The 12,260-nt window shown below is 33.7% G+C and overlaps 1 protein-coding gene across 1 annotated transcript; it reads right to left on the bottom strand.

The window, feature by feature from the left end:
- Positions 1-7,015: 7,015 nt before the first annotated feature.
- LOC113773925 (disease resistance protein At4g27190-like) lies at positions 7,016-11,264 on the bottom strand. The gene is made up of 2 exons (XM_027318519.1): positions 8,370-11,264; positions 7,016-7,837 (listed from the first exon to the last, which is right to left on the bottom strand). Exons 1-2 carry the CDS (start codon positions 11,262-11,264, stop codon positions 7,016-7,018), a joined length of 3,717 nt encoding a protein of 1,238 aa, XP_027174320.1.
- Between the last annotated feature and the right edge of the window lie 996 nt (positions 11,265-12,260).

Raw genomic sequence — 12,260 nt, 5'->3', positions numbered from 1 at the left:
TCTTCGTATAGATGTCATTGCTAGCGTATAGCGCACGTATGCCGCATGTATTTTGCATGGATAATCAGCTATATTGAGCTTATCTTTCAGTGTTATTTAGTTTGAGATTTGAGCCATCTTGTTTCATCTGCATTAGATGTTAATGTCAGGTTTCTCCATTATCCATATTGTGCTCGGTTGTTTATCGGTTTCAGTTTCTTTTTTGAGCTATCTCTGTGCTTCTTCTGTTTGTGTTCTACTCCGTTTCTTAGAAACTCCACTCTTCTTGCATAAACGTCATTTATGATATAATATATATATAGATATATAGATATATATATATTGCATGGATGCCGCGTGTATTTTACATGGATAGCCAGCTATCTTCAGCTAATCTTTCATTCTTATTACATTAGACATTTGAGCCATCTTATCTCATCTGTACTCTTCGTTGGTGTGAAGTTTCTCCGTTATTCTCATTCCTTTTCTTTTTATCTTCTATTTCTTCTGTCTTCTGCAAAAACTATACAAATTTCTGCGTTTTTGCTTTGTTTGGCTATTGCGTTTTGTCTTCCTTTCTCTTACTGGTGAGTTACCATCTTAATTTATCTCTCCTTTGTCTCACTTTTTTCTGTGTCCATGCTTTTTGCTTATGATGAACTTTTCCATGCATGTTGTGTTCTGTATGCATATTTTTTCTTTCTCTCTTTTAACTAGCTTTCTGAGTTGTCGCCCTTCCTTTTCTTTGTGATTTTTAAATTGTTGAACATTTTTTCCGTTTCTTTCCTATAGTATTTTTATACCTTTCTACCTTTTACTTCTGCTCTTATTTATTTTGCCATAAGGTACTTTAGCTTAAGAATTAATATTTTGCAGTTTTCCCTTCTGCAAGTACGTTTACTCCTAATTTTTGTTTCTCTTTTTTCTTGAACCCTTATAATTCCCTGTGTTATTTATGATTTCCAATTTTGTGCAAAAACCTTAGCAAGATCCGCTCCTGCTCGCGTTTTTGGCTTCAACCTCGCTCAAAATCATCTTTAGATACTCCCTTAAACGCTCCTTATTAGGTCTGACGTCGATACAGAAGATTTGAGAATGTTTTATGGAAATTTATGTTCATGAGACTTTCACTTTTTTGTGCAATTACATGGTTATTGGGCTCTATTTGATGTTCATTTAATTCCACAATGGTATAAGCTTCATGTGTATGCAGAGGCAAAGGTCCATGCTTAAAATATTGCAAAAACACGATTCCGACGGAATTCTAACCAGTTTGGATGCAATTTTTGCAGTTTCCGGTGGGTCATCGGAAACTGCAAACCTGCCACCGGAAACTGCAAACCTGCCGAATTGTTCTCCTTTTCTTCTCTCTACTTTTCCTCCATTTTTCTCTTGCTTGTTCTATTTGATTTGATCAGAATTGGGCCAAAAATGTCAGATATATGTGTTATGGGCTACAAATTTCTTGGGCCAAGACTTTTCTTTTCCTTGGGTTTTGCATAGAGCTTAAAGTTTCTTGGTTGGAAAAAATGAGCGGGCCAGTCCATCTTTTCTCTGGATTTTTCGTTGGGCCACGGGAGTTTAGGCCCAGAAATTAAATAAAAAGGGACTCGATGGCTAAAACGAATTTTGCAGTTAAGTTCTTGATCTTCTGAGTAATTCTACTGTTGCCCTTACACTTTGGTCCCTAAACTTTACCTTTTATTTGTATTTGACCCCTAATCTTTATAATAATTATAATTTGACCTCAAAACTTTTCAATTTTTATAATCGGATCCCTAACAGCTTGATTTCTAAGTATAATTTGTCTATCTTCTTTAATTGTTGATCATGCCTCATTTAAATGCATTTAATCAGTAAATTTTAGGGATTTTATGTTCATTTATATTTCTTTATAGTAATAAAGTGAATTTTTCATATATTTACACTTTCTTTTTAATTATTAATTAAATTGGTGCATTGACTATTTGTTGATTTTGGAGCATACATAAGGCAAATCCAACTTCATTTAACCACTACTTCAAGGGAAGTACCTTCTATTATTATTTTAAATTCTTTCATATGCTCCTATGTATTTTTGTGTGTGTGATTACATGTTTTGAGTGCCTTTTCTTTTATTTACTCATTTTTATTCATTTTTATGTTTTCATTTATTTTATTTTATTTTAATTTAATTTTGATGATTATTTGGGAGGCATTTAAATGCCAAATTGTAATAGATAGATTTTATTTTTGCCAAAAAATATAATTAGTTAGATGAATGTAATAGTTAGATTATTATTTTTTAAATTCCCCCCTTAGATTATAGTTAAGACCCCAAATGTAATAGTTAGGTCTTTATGTGCGTTTCTTTGCTTGTGTGCTTATATGTTTATTCGTTTGTTTAGGGTCTTTGCATCTAAATATTATGCTTATGTGTTGCGTGCTCTATGTGTTTTATGTGTTTATTTGTTTTAATTATGTTTTATATGATTATTTATTTATAATAAATGCATGATGTCACTACACTAGTCCAATGCTAGTTGTGGCCTTTTTTTTCGATTTCTCACTTGTCCAACTCTTGTGAAGACTTGTAAAAATAGGTTAGTCCAATTCTAGACCCTTTAAATTGTTTTCCTTTAGATTCATACCTTGTGTGACATTTATTGCATTTTTCTTATTTTTAGGTTATTTTCGCTTGATCTTGATATGTTAACCTATCACTAATTAGAAAATAAATTTGTATTTCTACAATAATGTTCTTCTACCCTTTAATATTTATTTATGCATGATTTTTAGACTATATTTTTTCCTTTGATTTTATTTAAATACCACATTAGGTTAGAAATTGATACTAAATTTTACTTCTTTTTAGGACTCTTTAGCTTTTTCTTTTCAATTTTTTTACTTTGTTTTTACTAAAACAATGCATTTTCACATAAGTTAACACTAAAATGATATTCTTCTCCTTTTTTTTCCTCTATTGTTCTAATTTAAAATATAAACGTTTGGATAGCATGGGTCAGATTGCAAGTATTGTAACATATTTATTCCATAAAAGTATTGCTTTCCAAATATTCAACTACCATACTAATTTTTAAAAACTTTTGTACATAAATTTATTGAAATATGATAATATTCATCAAATACTGCAATGTATACCCAAAAAATTAACAAGTACTCTTTGATATAGTTAATAAACTTTTCTAATGATTCTAAATCTAAGACTACAAAATTGTTCTAAATGAAATACAGAAGACGTAGCAATCCATATTCAATATCTAGCAAAGTTATTAAATTTATCACTATAACAATTAAATTCACACTAAACAAAGTATGTATGAAAAATGCAAACTTTATTAAACAAGGAAAAAGTTGTCAAAAGAGTTAAAAATGAATGTGTAAATGCCTTATAGTTCTTGAATGTCACTCCTTTGTAAGGGCTTTGATAGAAGACTTTTATCAAGGATATTTTTTTGGCACCCAAATATACAAAGGCATAATTTATTGTAGAAAATATATATTGTGACTGCAGATAAAGTACATTGTGAAAGGCATTTCACATGATTGCGTATTACAATTACTAAGTCCAATCCTAACGGCATAATACAACACATAAAATACTTTTATAATTTAAAAGTAAAAAACAAAATAAGCAAAATATGCTTATATAAATTCAAGACATATTTTACCACTGCTAAGATTTCCATCCATGTCCAGCATCCCAATCCATCAATCAAGTCTATAGTAAGCGGACCATATTACTTGCTTAACTTGCTGATTCCTACAACATTAAAAAAAATAAGGCATGAATATTACAACTTTGACATGACTTATGATGTCCAAAATATATGTACATGGTTAGACATTGGAATTCCAAAATCAATTTACAACTCACTTGTAGCTCTAGTTTACTCTTGCTTCTTCAATTTAATTTTTTGTTTCCAATTCCTACATTAAAATTTCAATTTTAGAGATTTGAAGAGGTTGAAAGCTTTTGAAAGCTTAGTTATAAAGATCGTAAAGTAAATAAATGAATATCCACAGTGGGACTTGACGACGTTCTATCATGCACCAAATTTTAATAAAACCTAAATACCCTATTTTCTAAAAGTATACGGATCATTTATCGAGTACAGGATATTAGATATCGATCCCACAGGAAAAATTATCAATTACCGATAATTTTCAAACTCCTTTATTATTTAGACTACCACAAATGCAAGAGATGAAATCTACATTAAGAGCATGAAATAAAAGTATAAAAATAACAATAGAAACTCCTAGGACTACGAAATTCCTTATTGCTCTTGCAAATGAAATTATCGGTTAGTTGAATATTATTATCTTGGCTAATTATGGAATAATTTTTTAATATATGTGAAACATACTCTCATAATTAATCAACTATACTTGTAACTAAGTCATACCTGCTCTCGTGGTTATGAAATTAACTACAAACTCATTTTTTCTATAAAATCACATGAAACAAGCCACTAAAACTGTAAAGGTGTATCTTTACTCTCATGAGTGCACTATCTAGATTTAGTAATTTCTTAAACTAGTGTTAAATTCCAATTCTTATTGTAAACTTAACACCTTAAGATTATCACAATTAATAGCCAGTTAATCATGATTAGATAAGCAAAAGCGTTAAATAACTTGATCAAAATAATATTATCAATTAACCAAGTAAATATCACTTACAAGACATAAAAAGTTCATCTATAACTTTAAGTATAAACTTTAGCAAAACATGAAGAGAATGAAAAAAAGGCCATACTTGTATTTTAGCTAAATATGAACTCAATATAAAAGAGAAAGTGATAGAAGAGAAGTCACCCTCATCACAACATGAATTCCAAACTCTCTATCTTGTTCCTTAATTCTTCATCCAAATCTAGCTACAAGTACAAGAACGATAAACTACACTAACTAATATTATACTAATGAACTAAGGGAAACTAGTGAAGACTACATTTTCTGCAGTGTTTCTAGCCTTCCAAAGTTATATGAAATGTTCTCCAAAGCCACTATTTATAGATGAATCAAGCTCCAATCAATTATGTTAAAGTTGGTTCTAGTTGGCTCTAATAGTCATCAAAAGTTACTTCTTCAAGTTTCCAATTTTACTTCTGCAGAAACCAGCCAAGATTGATCTGCAAATGAGCTGAAAAAGTTGTGTGAAAACTGAGAAAGTTGTTGTTCAAGTTGCAGAATCGATTGAAAAATATGCACCCATGAGGTCGCGCATTGTGGGTGCGTTTTGCCTCTCCTGCAAGTTTGCTCTTTTCTGGTCAGTCTTCAACTTTACTCTGTTTTTGCACCAATTTCAATTAATATTTTCTTGATGATGGAGGCTAAACTAGCTCTTTTGCAAAATATAAAAGTTGTAACCCTTTGAGTTATATTTTCAATTCTTCAAGAATCATCTAATTTGGAGCTTTGTAAACTAAAAAATGATCAAAATACTCTTGACCAGTCAATCCACTATTTCAGCTTTTGACAACAAAAATGGCCAACTGTATTTTGACTTTTTGACTAGTAAAACTCATGAACTGAATTTCGATGTTCATAAGAATGTAGAGCTATCTGTTAGATTCAAAATGACTCAAGAATCACCTCAATCTGATGCTTGTAGTTCAAGTTATAGGTAAATACCAATAGGTGTCATACTTGATTGCATTTCATTTTTTGAATATTTTGCACTACATATTCTCTCTAAATCACTTCAAATCATCAACAATCATCCAAATATCTTCTCAATTCACTCCATTTGATGATTGAATCATTGAAACCTATAAAAATATGAAATTTTCACCACTTTAATCCATAGAAATGTAATTTGTTACACTTGGACCACAAAATGTCAACTTCACTTGAATCCTAGTTAATTAGCTATGAAAATAAGTAACACACACCAAAACTAACTAATAAAGTACACTTAAATTACTCAAAATGCACACTTATTAGGACTACTTTTCAAACAAATAAAAACAAAGAAAATTTCAAAAGAAATATGTAGAGTGCTAAAAATACAACCAAGACCAAAAGAAGAGTAGGATTCAAAAGCAATAGTTTTACTCCAATATACTAAAATTTAAATCAAAGAAGTTGATAAGATCACAAACAATACAAATTCCAGAACGCCAACTAGATATCATTTATTTGTATGTAACCTAGCACAAATCCGAACCAATCTATATATGGTTCAATGAAAGTATGTAATACAATTAAGTGCTTATCTGAGGTCAAAATATGTTTACGGCTTAACTAAGCATTTGGACAAATCAAATCATACCTCTACATGTAAGCGTGCATAAGGCTTAGAAGTGACATCTCATCTAATGAAATAAGGAATAGGAAACGAATGCCCTTTCTGCAGATGAATTGAAGAAGAAGGATCACATTATCTCCTTCTATCATTAGTGCTATCGTATATAAAGGGAAAGACTACTTTTACGTGGAAAGGTGATCTTAATTATAAATTTCAAAAGATAAGAAAAATTGGATTATATAGGCCAATGTTTTTTGTCATGTAACACTATTCATTGATCCACTCACATAGATAAAAAGCATGCGCATTGAGAATTAAACCTCCATACTCCATCCCCACCACCAAAAAAAATGATGGAGATAAAATTTAAAGTAAGGAAAAGAAAAGAGAGTTGATTTTGCAAGCATATGAAAACTGTGTACTTTAATATCCACAGGAACAACTCCATTTATGGACCATACACAAGTATGACTCAATTCAGCGTTTTGTTCCTTAGGGTTTGATTGTATCATACCTCCATGGTCCGATTGTAGGTCTATCATTGGATGAATTGCATTACTGAGATTGATAGTAGAAAAAGGACGACCGGTACGGCTAGGCCGTGAACAGCCAAAGGATCAAAACAGTTGCTTATTCCCCATTCTCTCTGAATCGGTAAAAAAGATGATCTCTCTATCCTGTGAAAATACCCACTCACAAATAATTAAATAAATGCAAATTCTCAACCATAACTATAGTGAAGTACAGAGACAAAGTTTGATGGGTAATTTAAATATTGTATTAGGATATGTCTACCTTTAAATCCAGAGGAATATTAGCATCATTCTCTTCCACTTTGACTTTCTTAAGTAATGGTGCATCCAATTTTCCGGGACACAAATTCTTCAACTCCGGGCAACGCATTATTTCCAATTGGGTCAGTGAAGGAAATTTGAAGTCACAATCCTCGTGGTGACCACCACTGAAGCTTTGAAGATTTTGGAGGTTTACAAAGCTTAAGAAGCTTAGTTTTGGGAACAAAAACTCCTTGTTGGTTCTTCTCAATGAAATTTCTCTTTTTTCCCCAGCATCATGATCTTCTTGACTGGTCTCTTCATTTTCCCCCGCTATAACTCCATACATAGCCGGGCAAAGACCAACTTTCAATTCTTCAAGACTTGCAAGCATATCAGCCACGCAAGGTGGATAAAACAAACATGGTAAACTGCACCCCTCTACTTGTAATATTCTCAAGTTTTGGAATACTCGAATCCCTTTTGGATAATTCCTCCAAATGTGGGTTAATCTTGTTAACCCTCTCAATTCCAGTGACTTTAGATTGGGAAGAATTTCAAGCTCCTTTTTTGATGGAATGGGAACATTTAGACCCTCAAGGTCGAAAAGTAATTCCATCGAAGGACAATCATCCATAGAAAAGCTCTGCAGATTCTCTAACAATGCCACACCATCAGCTTTCGCAATGCATCTGATAAAATAGCAACTTGAAAGCACCAAAGATCTTAAGTTCTCAAGAGACCCTCTAAGCATTTCACCTCCTACAAATTGTTCTGGGCGATAACCAGGACTTGTAAGGTCTAGCATTTCCAACCGAGGGAGTGAGACCTGAAAATTAAAACGTAAATTGATTACAAATGCAACTGGAGTGTGGCATTTGCAAGCTTGTTTAATTTCTCTTCAATCTAACTTCGTCTTAAAGCTTGAAATGCATGTCTAGAAATTGCAAATATCGATCAAATGTATTCACAATATTAATTGTTACATAATAGAACAGTCCTAATACATCCAGGGACGGAAACTAGCTTTGCCAATGACATCAAGTAAGAAAGATAACTTTACCAATGGCATTAGTCCTTGCTATCAAAATAATATTGTCGTCAACATTTTATTCATTAATTTATCATTCGGTCTCTACGGGTGCTAAAAAATTCTACACAAAACAACATTTTTTTTATACTGATCATATATTGAAGGAGTAGATCAATATGACTACTAAAACAATTTTCTATATATGTTTAATTAACACTTTTGGAGCAAAATGCTTGAGTCATGAGTTTTTGGCAATCACCTAAATTCACGGTCAACTATTTCTTTGACATGAAGTATATCATATAGAAATACAGAGAGAGAGAGAGACCTGGTTGAGAAAAGCTCTGGAATATGTATCGCCTTCGCAGCCAAAGCCCTCTAAGCCCGTATATTCAAGTGTTACTACTTTGAGTTGGGGTAACTCAAGCACTTGATCCTTCATATTTTCTTCCCTCATAACAATGCTTTCCAAATTTTCACAACTATATACGACTATCTTTTGGAGTTTCACTAGACATTTCAACACTGATTGTGAGAAGAGAGTTGTAATTCGCTGACAGTTAGATACCTCAATAACTCTGAGATTGCAAAGTGACGGAGGTTCAATTGGCCCCTTCCACAAGTACTCAATAAAATTTATTCTCTGGAATTTCATCTCTTGAAGTTGGCTGAAGCAACGAGGTGGAAGATTTCCATTACATATTTCTTCCAATTTGCCAGATGTTAATCCCATGAACACCAGATTTTCAAAAACAGGTCGAGGAGCTAGGTTGGTGGTGGAATCAATAAGGCATTCCCATGAACCCGACTTCAATTTGAGCCTTTTCAAATTGACAAATCCACTTTCATCTAAGTCATTCACAAAATTCCCCGAGCGAAACAAGAACCCAAGATCCAAAGTAAGATCCTCAGTTCTCCTGACTATGCTAGTAACTGCAGGATACAATGCTAGTTTGGAATTTGTCTCGTCACGCAAATAAAGTTTGAAATTCCTCCGAAATTGATAGTCTCCACCATTTTTTCTCCGAGTTTGTTTGCAAATAATGTTAAATCTTGACAACCTCTCAACAGGGAATTCGTGTAATAATAGAAGCAGGTCGTCAATGCCATGTAAATTAATTTGGAGACATTCAAGGCAAGCGAGTGATGTGATCTCTTTAATGCACCCTCTTTCTTCTTCTGCATTTCTCCCTAGCCGTAATGGACGATGAAATCCCATATACAATTCTTCTAGCTTTTTCAAGCTTGACAAGATACCAAGAGACAACGGGTGGCGGCTACTTTCAACCCTCAAATCCAACACCTTTAAATTACTCAGATGAGCAATTTCGGTTGGAAACTGATTATCCTGAAGTCTGGACCCAAAGAAGCTCAAAATCTCCAATTGCGTTATGTATCCAATCATTGACGACGTTCCAATCCCTAACTCACAATAATCCAGGCACAATGTCTGAAGGCTCATCAACATTTGGCCAGGATCTGATGGTGAAAATTCAATCTGTAATTTGTTAAACTCCATGACCCTGAGATCTTCCATCCCTGCAAAAGAATCTTGTGATAGGCTGATCATTTTGCCTGACTGGAAGACCAAACGCAGCAGCCTAAGCTTTGGACATTCCTCTCCCAATGGAAATGGTCCATTAGAATTGCCCTTCCATGTCAGCGAAACAGCTGTATAACGACCAAATGAATCAGGTTTCGGGTGCCTTTCTTCTCCTCCAACATTCCTTACCAAAAATACATGCTCACCTTCTGATGCAATTTTCAAGCAAACATCTCGCACGACGTCATGCAATTTTACATGGTCTTCTTTTCCACTATCAGTTAGCAACAAATAGCAACCTTTAAGGTCACTGATACTCTGGTCAACTCTGTATCTCATATCTCCCAAAGTCTCTCTATCTTGGAACATTTCCAGCCCTTTCCCATACCTAACCAAACATTCGACTGGAATGCTATAATCCTCTGGAAACAAGCTGCAAAACAGTAGCAGTGACTTGGCTTCAACACTTTTCAAACGATCATAGCTCCATTCGATTCTGGAAAACACCAAATCTTGAACTCTTTCTAGGTCTCTCATTGTGTACTTCTTTAGCTGTCCAAGGGCGAGTTTCCAGGATTCTGGTGTTGTATAATTAGTCCTAAATGCCCTGGCAACAACAACGATTGCTAGAGGTAATCCTTTGCATTCTTCTGCAACTTGTTTTGCAACGTCACTCAAAGCTGAATCATCGGAAATTCCCGCAACCTCTTTAAAAAGATGCCATGCTTCTTCCTTAGGCAAGGCATTCACCTCAAAAATTTCAGCTTCCATGTTCCTACACACATGAGAGAACCGAGATGTTAATACAACTGTTAAGCTCTTGCACTCACCTGATCTAATGGGAATTCCTAGACTCCTAAGATCCACTTCTTCCCAAATGTCATCCAGCACAACAAGATTTCTCTTGTCACTATTGATTAGTCTAGTATAAATCTGCTCAGCTCTTGCACGACCACTGTGCTCAGGATTTAATTTTATCCTTAACTGCTCAGCAAGTTGATTTTGGACATCTCTCATGTCTGGATTTTGAGAAACAGTTGCAAAGGCTACGCCATCAAACAGTTTCTCAGACTTAACCTGGTCGGCAATTTGCTCCAGAAAAAAAGTTTTGCCTACGCCGGCCATACCACAAATTGCGACTAGACTTCTTTTATCCTGCTTTAGAGCTTCAATCACTTCCCTTTTCATTGACATCCTTGTAATTAGACTTTCCTCAAAGGATGGGGTTGATTCACTAAAAGGCATTTTCCCTAGTGGAGGAAGGTATCCAACTTCATCAAACCGCCGCTCTCTGAGATGTTTTTCAGCATCATTTCCTCTTTTGGCAGCATGGCGGCCTATCAAATAACGTGACTTCAAATTCGGAAGCGTAACAATTTTCAAGCAATTCACCTTAACATTCTCCATACCCTCAAAAATAGTATCTGCCTCTTTCTCTAGACCATCAGCCTGCCTTAGCCAATCAGTAACAATTGGTTTAATTTTTTCACCATTGTTTCTTGCTGCATCTACCAATCGTTGCACCTCAATTTTAGTTAGCTTGAGTTTTTTGATGCCATTCCTCAAGGTTTCAACGTTGCTTCTATAGCAAAACAAATACTGAAATTGACGCATAATTGGATCAATAAACTTCTCCACGATTTTCCCCACAATCGAAACACCAATATCTTGCATGGCCATTATTCCAATATTTCTGTTCCAATGTCTATAACCATGTTATTACGGAAATTAGAAAAATTCAGTTTTATAACAGATAAGAAAATATTTTATGAATATGCAAATGAGGTGATGATGTCCCCAAAGCCTAATTCAGTTGATGTGGCCAGATGATCATGAATTTCCTAGTTTGACTATCAAAGTGTATCCTCTCTCTCTCTTTCTCTCTCTCTCTCTCTCATGTGAGCTGTAGAGCCTTCCTTAACCAAAATAATAATAATGGTGATGATGATGATAAATCCTTAAGAGTAAAGATTATGATGACTATGAACAGAAGGAGACAAAAAGATTAGGTCATTGGACTAAGTTTAATTAAATGTTCGGTGAAACGTAAAGGATGCTAGTAATGTTTCTGTTGTTCTCATATATTAGCTTAGATTTATCCAATATTAATTTAGAAAATACTCTTTTTGGAGGGAAAATTATGAATAGTTTTGACTTCAGTCACCACCATAAGTTAGAGCAGGCAAATTACCCATCAACACATTTCTCATATTGGCAACATTATTTAAACTCATGATTTTTTTTTAAGAATTTAGAAAATACATTATATAAAGTAATTAAGGTGCAAAGATATGTGTATGTTTTCACCTGTTTGATGAAAATCTAAAATCTCATATGTCCAACAATCAATAAAATAGTGTAAAGAAAGAAAACTGTAAAGGCTATTTGATAAAGATAATGTGCATATATCTATTGTCTTAGATAAATTTTATCTCAAGCCACTAAAAGTCTCCAAATATTCAATTAGGTTTCTGCTTGTTTTATAGCAAGATTAATTGAATATTTTTAAGTCTTATGCGTGAAGCAGGTCAAGAAATTAGGAGTCTTAGGATAGAAGAAAACCCTTTATCTGGCATGGAGCAATCACTAAAAATGTCATTATAGGAAAAATGCAAGTAAAACTATTAAAGCACTAGAATTTAGCATTTCTAATGGGAGATTAGACACTATATCTAA

This window comes from Coffea eugenioides, chromosome 6 (genome assembly GCF_003713205.1).
Source record: "Coffea eugenioides isolate CCC68of chromosome 6, Ceug_1.0, whole genome shotgun sequence".
NCBI classification, from domain to species: domain Eukaryota; kingdom Viridiplantae; phylum Streptophyta; class Magnoliopsida; order Gentianales; family Rubiaceae; genus Coffea; species Coffea eugenioides.
This window is presented reverse-complemented; position numbering and strand designations above follow the sequence as displayed.